This window comes from Carassius auratus, chromosome 12 (genome assembly GCF_003368295.1).
Source record: "Carassius auratus strain Wakin chromosome 12, ASM336829v1, whole genome shotgun sequence".
Lineage (NCBI taxonomy): Eukaryota > Metazoa > Chordata > Actinopteri > Cypriniformes > Cyprinidae > Carassius > Carassius auratus.
In genome coordinates, this window is record NC_039254.1 from 13,159,738 (window position 1) to 13,171,002 (window position 11,265).

Genomic DNA, 11,265 nt, shown 5'->3' on the forward strand with positions numbered 1-11,265 from the left:
TCAGTGTCATACTCATTGTCTTCACAATCAACAAGAACTAATGTCATTTTTAAGTGATGCAATACTAGATTGAACCAGCAAGAAACAATCTAGCAGGGAATATCGAGGAAGTAAGTGGCCAGAATTGCTCTGTTAACCATTCCTGAGGTTTTATTAAAGGTCCTGATGTGTAGATCTGGTCTCTTGAGGTCTGGTCCATTCATTAGCAATTTGTCATGCCTGTACTGGAATGAATTTGAATATTCTGCCTTGAATGGATGTCATGGTTGATTTCATATTAAGATAACATCTTTTCCCCATAGCATTAATGATTCAAAGCGTTTCATCAGTTACGTATCAGACCCATTCTTCTTCAACGTCTGCTTCACCTCACAAGCCTTAAACAGTTTGGACCGCGAGGGACACATAAAACTCTGACTGAATATTATTGCTCTTGTAGAGTTACTCTCCAAAATCTTACCAAGTTGCTGAGCTCACCCCTGGAGTTCTTTTAGTACATATTAGTCCCATCTATCACAAATGACCTCAGAACTCACTTAACATGGTTTTCACAGAAGTACCTGTTCTTAGATCAATTAACAAATCAGAATTTGCAGTTTGGGTTACACTCTCGGAAAAAGCTGTCACTGGGGTGGTACCTACTAATATGTACCATTTATTTACGTACAGTTTAGTTACAATTATGTACCATCACATTACTCAAATGCATACTTAAGTGGTAAATAATTAGGTACAAAGATAAAGGTTCTGAAAGCGTACCATCCCAGTGACGGCTTTTGTACCTTTTTTCTGAGAGTGTATAGAGTTAGTACTAGAAATAGGTTTAATATAATATTCATTTTAATTAGATTTTATTGGTGGGTTATGTTTAGGCTTAGACTATAGAATGAATACCCAATATGAAGTCCCAACTGTTAACAGAAACATGATCTAGCCTGAAAAAGAAACTATTTAGCTAACGCTATTTGAGCAAAAGTAACAAAGACACAGTTGTTGTCAGGTTTCTTTGGTGATTTCAAATATGAACTTTAATCGTAAGCTTATTGAACAGTTTTGGAGAATTTGATGTTTCCCCATTCAAAGAGATAGGAGTTGCACTTGAGAGGCGTTTCAAAGATGGCAGCCAAATTTGGATAAGATGTGGTTTGATAATTATAGGATTATTAGGGTTATATCTAAATATTTCATGGAACATTTCTGCCCATGTTTTAGAAATTATATCCAAAAGAGCTTGTATAACTTTGTACATCTACTTGTACATAGTACTTGTACCCTATTTATGTCTGAGAAAAAGCAGTGATGATATCTTATATATATACACTGCTTGCAACAATTACACAATTAGAAAATTGTTCACTAATAAAAGATGTAGGTTCAGAAATGTCCAGCTTAGCCACGCTTTGCCTCGAACCCAAGATTACATTCCGTGCATTCAAAATGGTACTTTCTTTATAATATATCTGTAAAACACCAAGCCTGGACAAAAGGTTCTTCCATTATGATATACACAAAACTGTAGAACATTTTCAGGATCTGTTGTGATGTGCTGCCCTCCTTTGTTGGTTTATTGAAGGCACAATGTGATGTGTCTACAAGCAGGAAGATTACACACTCCAGGCATTATGTAAAAGAAGTACAAAAGTCTTACTCAATATGTCTCTAAAACGAACTGTACTCAGTATGTCTTTTGGCACACAATTTGCACAAGCAGTGTCTAATGCTGAGTTCATTAGGTAAAATAGAAGATGCTTTTCATTTTAACTTTGCAGGATGACTTCAGCCTCTGGACTTGAGTAACAGGGCGGGTTTGCATTCATTTCCTCTTTAACGTATTAGCTTCAGTTGATCTTGGATGACTGATTGAATTTTGGGTTGACCTCAGGTCAGAGATGAAATAAAACCTCAAATATGAGAGACAGAATTAGGTCATTTAAAACTCTAAGTCATATTTTACTGGCACTCTGCAATATAATTATTGTTAAGTGCATTTGTCCATGGGGACTAATGCTGTCCAAATTTTGACTGTTAATTCTCAGAATTATTACGCCAAACATCTTCAAAACTTCCATTCGAAATCTTACAACCTCTCTATTAAAGAAAAGACGACGTGTCTGGTTCATATATTTTTGGATGGTGATTATTTCTGTCCTTTCTATCAGAGGTTTGTTACTGAATGAAAGACAAATTCCACCCAAATACTGTGAGATTCATCAGTGCTCAGGTTATGAGAAGCTTTTGCTTAAATGCCTGAAATATTGTCTGTGGTAAACACAAACTCAGGATATTTTTATGTTTTACTATACTACATAAAATACATTAGTCATACCCCCTTGTGATTGTCTTGAAAAAGGAAGTTACTAACAAGTGTCTAACTGGGACGAGGCAGAAACAGGAAAACTCATCTCCTCACTATTCAACTTTTACAGCCTCATGGATTAATGGTTTACAGTAAGTCCTATGATGGTTTTAGCAAATGGTCAAGTGAATTTCAAGCTGACTTTAAAGCTGTTTGCTTGTACTCAGTCCATGAGCACTTGCGTGAAGTGTGGCAGAAACATAACTTTGTTGATTCAGTTGGGCCGGTTTGACTCTGGTCCATGGGGATATTGGCGTGGGTGTCTGCACAAAAACAGCCACTGTTCATCATCGGTACCACATCCACTGCTGACCCACTTCTCTGTGGCTACAAAACCCCTTCTGAAGTGGACATCTCTGTTTGTCATAAGACAACAACAGCTCACTGTTTGAACAAATCTGCTCATTGAACATCACTGTGGGGTAGACCGGAGACACCCATGTCAATCTGGGTTGAGTCTTACATGACGAGGCCAACATGGTCACAGTGGAAAGTTACTCTAATGGGTCAAAACTGCTAATTTGTAGTGGTGTTGGTTAATTTTCTCATTGATTCACGCAAAGTTTCCTGTAATGTGGAGCTTGTTCATTCAGCTGTGTTTTCTTTGCTGTTCCTGAGTGAGGTACCTCTCCTTCATGATTGATGGGCGACTGCCAAGAATAGTACAAGTACATGTTCATAGGATGCATGAGATGGTTTTAAAAAAGGTAGACGTGGTTTTCCGCAATGCAGGATTTGAGACAACCATGCACTACTCAGAAAAGATGAGGTTAATGAGAGATGCCAGAAGGACCACCTTAGGCAGAGTGGAAGTTTACAGACCTGTCGCGTTAAGTTCTGGGTTCAAAAGTTCATGTGCAAATTACCAAAAGTTTAATTTGTCCTCAATATGCAAAATATTTTTGTAGTAACACCATACAAACCATCTATGAAGCAAGTGTACTTGAGGGTTTAGAAGGAAAAATATGAAGCTTGTATTTTTGTTAAAGGACTAATTGTAATTAGTCCGTACAAAAATATGCTATTTGAATTGTAACATGGTAAACATCACCCTTTTACTGGTGGGAACTTAGGGTTTAATTAATGTTTTTGTGTGGACAGTGGATCCATAGATTTTCTGAAACAATGACATCATCAGCCCACGTCTCGTCCCTAGTCAGACAACACCTAATCATGTAACAGCGACAAAAACATGAACAACACTGAACGGTTGTCTTATTAACTAACATTAACACAAATTAATAAATGTATTGTATCCATGAACCTTTTTTTTATCTCATAATTTCTGAAATTCTGACCCGGTTGCATATGTATTTGCAGAAATGTTCTCCTTCCGACAGTAAATTTATTCAAAGAGTATTTAAATAAATCATGCAATGCAATGTAAAGTTTCATTTGAGATAAAAACAGTACAAACGTTTGTCGGATACATAATATTCTTTAGTATAAACATTTTTAATATTGTTTTCTTTCTTTTTTTTGTTCTTAGTTCTCCAGTATGAACAGTATAAACACATGAACATGATCTACACAAAGGCAATTTACAGTCTGTCAGTGCAACCAATGTTTGTAGTATCGTTTAGATAAAATTATTACATATAGTATAAACAGTGTTATTAAGATCTTCAAGTAGCTGTGATTTGTGAAAATCACCTGATACTGTTTGTGCACTTGCATTAGATAATCGCCTCATCAAGCTGTTAACCACATGAACCAAATAAGTACATTCTCTTTGGGATGTGCACATGAAGAGCAGCAATTGCTATTAAACCATAAACCATTTCCACACAAAGCTTTAGAGACTGCAGGCAAAAGAAAAATGTTACAACCGTTTTTGTTGTGAAGGGATAGTTGACATGAATGAAATGTTCCTTTACAGAATAATACAGTGGTCATTAAAGCTCAGGACGGAGATCTTGCTAAAAGTGTTCAGATTAGTATTGTGTTTTGGAGGATGTTGTTTACTGCTGTTGTTTCTGAGAGAGGGCCTGCTGAAGTGTGATCTCCAGTCTCTGCTGAAGAGCATCCAGACGCAGGTCCAGATGTTCCTTTAATCTTCTCTCCATCTCATCCATTCGTTTCCCTACAACAGTCTCCAGAATTTTCTCAAACCCTGCACAACATACATGACCCTCCCTGTAATACAAAAAAAAAAAAAACAATAATACAATTAGTGGACAAAATAAAGGACACATTCAAGGGATAGTACACCCAGAAATGTAAATTCTGTCATTAATTACTCGCTCTCATTTTGTTCCAAGCCCTTGAGACCCTTGCTCAACTATGAACACAAATAAATATATTTTTGATGAAATCCGAGAGCTTTCTGACCCTGCATAGACAGCAAGGGAACTACCACATTCAAGGCCCAGAAATGTGGTTAAGGACAGTAGTTAAAGTAAGTAGTTTAAGAAAGTAAGTTAAAGTAGTCCATGTGACATCAGTGGTTCAACCGTAATGTAATGTAGCTATGAGAATATTTTTTGTGCGCAAAGAAACAAAAATAACTTGATTCAACTATTTCTTCTGTTCCGTGTCAAACGAATTGCCAAGAACAGACATTTTTTTTATGAGATCATATTATATCATTGTAGAACAGTTTTTCAATCTCATTCACTCTCACATTTGATTCACACATGAAACATCGAAACATGACCTGTAATGTTTGTATATGATGGGCCAAACATCTCATCATATTTGAAATGAATGAAACTGCAGAGCTTCACTGGGGTTAAACTTTTTCAGTGAAAAAGAACCTGTCTGTTCATCATACAAATCTATCATTAAGCTTCATAAATTTGGAATATATCATGTACAAGTCATGGATTCTCACTGTATACAACACAGTACTTATAGTACGTAGTACTTTGTGTTCCCCCGTAAGAAATAAACCAATGCAGGCTCAAAAAGTCTTGAGGGCATATTTCAATGTTGTGATTAACTAATGTTTCATCTTTAGCAGCCCAAAAAGTATTAAAAACATCATGTTTTTATCAGTATTATAATTCATTATTCATAGTACTTTCACTGTTATCACGATGAGCTGGTTTCCACAACCAATCTTATGTGGCTTCTACCACCATTGTAACTGAATTTCTGTTTATGAAAAAAACACACATGACTCACACTTACCGTTCTCCATTCTTCTTCCTCTCTGGAGATGTGGCTTCTTCCAGTCGGAGCTGTGTGACCTGACCGCATACCCTCTGCAGCACTGGAAGCAGGTCTGTCTTGACCGTGCCCGTTTCAGAGCTCAGCATGGCAGACATGGCTCCGGGGGTCTGGTTCAGAAGCTGCCCAAGGCCTGACTCTGCTACTGCAGAACTAGAATCCCCACCTCCTCTTGGCAAACAACTCAAAGCCCGTCCTCCCATGAGCAGAGGAATGAATCCATTGAGCATGTCTGATTTATTCTGGACACAACACACACAAAGAATGATTGTTCATTTGTAAGGAAGCTTTGTGCTTTTCCTCCAAATAAACTATTGTCAAAAAATCTCACTTTAAGAGTGAACATGTAATGCGAGGTTATGTGAAAAAATATATGAATAATAATAATTACAATTTGCAAAAAAAAAAAAAAAAAAAAAATATATATATATATATATATATATATATATATATATATATATATATATATATATATATATATATATATATAAAGTACAGACCAAAAGTTTGGACACACCTTCTCATTCAAAGAGTTTTCTTTATTTTCATGACTATGAAAATTGTAGAGTCACACTGAAGGCATCAAGGGCTATTTGACCAAGAAGAAGAGTGATGGGGTGCTGCGCCAGATGACCTGGCCTCCACAGTCACCGGACCTGAACCCAATCCAGATGGTTTAGGGGTGAGCTGGACCGCAGACAGGAGGCAAAAGGGCCAACAAGTGCTAAGCATCTCTCGGGGAACTCCTTCAAGACTGTTGGAAGACCATTTCAGGTGACTACCTCTTGAAGCTCATCAAGAGAATGACAAGAGTGTGCAAAGCAGTAATCAAAGCAAAAGGTGGCTACTTTGAAGAACATAGAATATTAAATATTTTCAGTTGTTTCACACTTTTTTGTTATGTATATAATTCCACATGTGTAAATTCATAGTTTTGATGCCTTCCGTGTGAATCTACAATTTTCATAGTCATGAAAATAAAGAAAAAAACTTTGAATGAGAAGGTGTGTTATTATATTACCATTCAGTTTGTTCTGTTTCTTAATGTTATTCCAGTCAGACTGATGATGATGAGATCAGATCTCCGTGTGGAGCACAAAAATCTCACTGGATTATTACAATTAAATGGTAAAATGAACATTTGGAAATTTTTAAATATATAATTACTTTTATTAAAACACTCTTCTTTTTAACTTTCTAATTATCAACGAATTATGAAAAAAAAAGAAAAAATAATAATTTATGGAGTACCGATAATTGATAATAATTAAGCACCAAATCAGCATATTAGAATGATTTCTGAAGGATCATGTGACACTTAAAACTAAAAGAATGGTTGCAGAAATTTTACAAGAATAAATTACATTAAAAAAAAAAGCTTTTTAAATTGTTATTTTAAAGTGCAATGATATCTGACAACATTGCGTTTTTTTACTGTACTTGTCATCAAATGACAAACAAACAAATAAATAAAAATGCAGACTTCGTGAGCATAAGGAAAAAAATACAAAACAAAACACAAAATCTTAATTATTCATAACTTGACTGGTAGTGTACAGTGGTAATGTACGATGAAGATGTGGTCTACGGCTAAAGGCAACCATGATGTCCATATTGTAATTATATAAACCACAATAACATCGAAACACACACATACACACACACACAAAACATGTTATAATGAATAAAAAAAACCTAAATATACAAGACAAATAAGAAAGCCCTCAAATATCACATAGTTAAAGCTATTCTATACGAGCTGTGGGGAAAAAAACACTGACATACTGTTACAAGAAACGCCTACAAGAAATGATATCTGCCACAAGGGCCAAATCTGCTGAATCTAATAAATTTATACAAAAATGTGAGTGGGAATGGAACTTGCCCATGCAAAACTGATCACCACAATGATTGTGTGCTGCTATGAGTTAGCGAAAGTGTTCTGAATGTTAGTGTGTTGCTACTGACTGCTTACGGAGACAAGAAATTCTACACTGGAGATATAATAACACATTGAAAAGCCTAAAGCAGTGGTGATTCTGCTATAATAAGAAGCTGGATCCAGACCTTTTGCTGGCACTGCACAAGTTCCATGAGGTTCTGCGCTCCTGGTGAAAGGGTGGTGCCCATCTCCTCCATCATGGTCTGCACACGCTGAAGGTCAATGCCTGGGTCTATACTCGGCCCAATTTGTCTGTCCTTGAGCATCTCCAGTCCCACAGCCATATGGGTGATAGCCACAGATGAGCGGCCACCGAGAGAGAGCAGCTGTACGGAGACACCACACAGAGATCAGTTTGTGTGTTTGTGATAAGAGCCTGGATATTACTTCCAGCTTTCCTTACCTTCACCTCACAGGATGCAACAGGGATCTCCAGCACCAGATGATTCCTGTAGAAACGCCTCTTATCTTCAGAACTGACCAAAAACAAAGAAATCAACAGAAGAATCAGCAAGAGTCATCATAAATAGTCTATAATATTGTAAAATAATACTTTTACTGATTCAAAAATGTATAATAATCTATTGATTATTAAGTAATAATACATTTTTATTTTGCCTTTTCAAAGCTACAAATGAATCCACATTATATAAAAAGTGATATATAACTCATAAAAATGTCAACATTTTTGTTTTTATCAGCAATCACTTAGTTTAAAAGGGATTAAAATAATCTATTTATTTTTTTATTTACTTTTTTTTTTTTTTTTTCCTGAATACGATCAGCGATTCAGTGATGTTATTTGTATTTTTGGGGATTAAAAGGTTATTAAACAAATTTTAATAATTCATTTTGTGCATATAATTTTTTTTTTTTAAACACCTTGTTACAATTATAATCAATATTAGTAACAAAATGAAATTAGGGATTTAGATAATATGAAACCTTAGATATATTAATTTGCATATTTACGGTATTACGAAAAAAGGTAGTCAGCATTTGAGAGACGTTGTCAACAGTGTCAACATAAAAGGTTAAGGTTATGCAGAATAAAAATAAATTGAGTAAAATAATATAAATTCTGTGATTATTATTTTGTATGTTAAACTTTTATATTGTTATATAAAAGTTTTTTTATATTGTTTAACTCTTGAATTTAACCAATATTATCTCCCTTGAAGTAAGTGTAAAGAACAAAATAAATAAACACCCATCATTGTGTGATTTTTGAACTTGCTCTCCGCGGCAGGTGCCGCAGTATTCTCCAGACAGTGAGTACACTTCAATAGTGCGGGCTTCACTGACGACCTGAAGACTGCTGATCACAGATGCAGAGTTAGGTGTGCACAGAAGTGTGACAACACATGGCAAGCCCTCCTCAACTCTCTCCAGACAGACAGGGTCACACCTGTGAATAAAAATGCATGTGCAAATATATGAATAAAATGTCTCTCGATACTTTACATTCAGATTTTAAGGTGGCTTAATTAAGATTATTATTCAAAATGTTACTTAATTAAGATTCATGCAATTTCTCTCTCTCTCTCTCTATACATTTCCAAAAATGTAAGTTTAGGTGTGCTTTTCCTTTAATATGCTATTGATTCATGAAATTTCACATATACACAAAAATACATACATATACACGTGTGTGTGTGTGTGTGTGTGTGTGTGTGAAATTGCATGAATCAATAGCATATTAAAGGTAAGGCACACCCAAAAATGTAAGTTTAAAGAATATTTACCTGACATCCCGACATCGAAATGTTTGTTTCTTTAATATTTAGTATTACATCGCTTGGTCACTAATAGATCACAAGATATTAATTGATGGACTGCAGTCGTGTGGATTTTTCTGATGTTTTTATCAGCTGTCTGGACGCTCACTCTGACGGTACCCATTCACTGCAGAGGATCTAATGATGAGCAAGTGATGTAATGCTAAATTTCTCTACATCTGGTCCAAAGAAGCCACAGGATGGAGTACGTTTTAAGCAGTTTTTGGGTGAACTATATCCTTTTTGTATTACGTTTTTTTAAATACCTTATTAGGTTGGCTTTGTAGACACCAGCATCAATTAAAACGGACTCACCTGTCATGTTTAAACCTGCATTCATCGCTTGGACTGTTGTCTTGTGTTGTAGTGAGAACATCAGACAGCTGTTTCTGTGATGAGCACAGCCATGAACTACGTGCAGAGATCACTGCATCTTCACTCGAGGACATCCTGATATAGTATAATTTACTGCCAGACACACATACAGTCACACACACACAAAAACATTCACACTTCAGCCGCAATGTGCGTTGGATAAACAGTTTGCTATAACACAGTTAGGGTAATTTACATTATATAACTTACCGTACACTAAAATCTAACCATTTCACTTTTGTCGCTCCTTAAATTTGCGGTATGAGAAGTTAAATTACATATTAGCTGTAAAGTTCAAAACAAAAATACTCCATTGGCTAATAGATAGCACTGTCAATTGTTTAATAAAAGCAATACTATAGTCTTTATACAAACATAACTCAATCTAACAACGTCCATTCACATCAACAATATCACATGCTGAATAACAGCGACGACAGCTGCTCCAGGACCCACAGTGACGCCCATGCATGCGCCTGAGTAAAATACTAACGATTAATATTTACACATCTTATTTACACGTTTGAAAGCCAAAGAGAAAAAATAAATAAAATAAAATAAAAATAAACTAGTTTAAAAAAATGAATAAATAAAAAATAAACTAGTTTAAACATAAGACAAGTATCACTGCCTCTGAAGCTCTTGCATAAAAACACAAATATGTTAATAAACATATTTTTGTCCAGACAACAATAAAGTTGGCAAGTTAAAATTAATTATTTAATGTAATTTAACGTTTGTTGTTGTTGTTGTGTTTTGTAAGACGAAAGAGGTATAACTATATATGGAAGGTTTATCTGTTTTTTTTTTTTTTAATCTTGTTTACCCTTTTAATAATAATAATAATAATAATAATGACAATAATAATAATAAAGATTGGAAAGATTAATAAAAAAATATTACATTTGTGCCTAACAGCCTTCATGAATGCGGCTCTGAGTGCCCCCTTTTTTCCTTTTTAGAAAGATACACATGAACATTAAAACAAGCACAAGAACAGGTGTGTACAGTAAAAAAAAAAAAAACTTAAAGATAATTAAATAAGTAAAAACTAAATAAATAAATGATATAGTCATACAATCATTTTACAATCATAAAAGTTACAACTTATTTAAATTTTTCTATAGGATTGGAGGTTTTAAAGATTTTCTATTGGAGGAGATTATTTTAAGGGATGAGAAAAGTAAAAGTATCAGAAGCTAATATTTTACAATGGTTTAAAGTTAAGGCTATCCCCAATACTATCAGTTGCAATCCTTTATTAGGCCAATGTCACTTTAATTAATTATTTAGTTTTAATTTGTGGCAGACATGATTTTTTAAAATATTTTTAAATATAAGTACAATGTAACGTTACGTACAGTACATTTTGTCAAATCATACATTTCAATGTTAGTACATAGTAATTAAAGAATTGCAGTTATATAGACACAATATAAAGTGAGTCTTAAGCATTTAATGGCGAGACATTTCTAGCCATATAAATCATCAAAAACTCAATGCAACAAACCACTCGGAAAATCCTAGCAGATATATAGCAACATGCCTACAACCAATTAGAACACTTAAGCAACCACATAACAGCACCCTTGCACTGGCAAACACCATTTACTTCAGAAAATGTGAAGAAAAACAAAAAACCC

At 34.7% G+C, this 11,265-nt stretch overlaps 1 protein-coding gene across 1 annotated transcript; it reads right to left on the reverse strand.

Annotated features, from left to right (window-relative positions):
- Positions 1 to 3,790: 3,790 nt before the first annotated feature.
- Positions 3,791 to 10,148, reverse strand: LOC113111876 (uncharacterized protein C10orf88). The gene is made up of 7 exons (XM_026277049.1): positions 9,833 to 10,148; positions 9,563 to 9,715; positions 8,680 to 8,877; positions 7,873 to 7,945; positions 7,595 to 7,795; positions 5,489 to 5,769; positions 3,791 to 4,492 (listed from the first exon to the last, which is right to left on the reverse strand). The coding sequence occupies exons 2-7, from the start codon at positions 9,694 to 9,696 to the stop codon at positions 4,318 to 4,320; spliced, it is 1,062 nt and encodes a 353-aa protein (XP_026132834.1). The 5' UTR covers positions 9,697 to 9,715; positions 9,833 to 10,148; the 3' UTR covers positions 3,791 to 4,317.
- Positions 10,149 to 11,265: the final 1,117 nt, after the last annotated feature.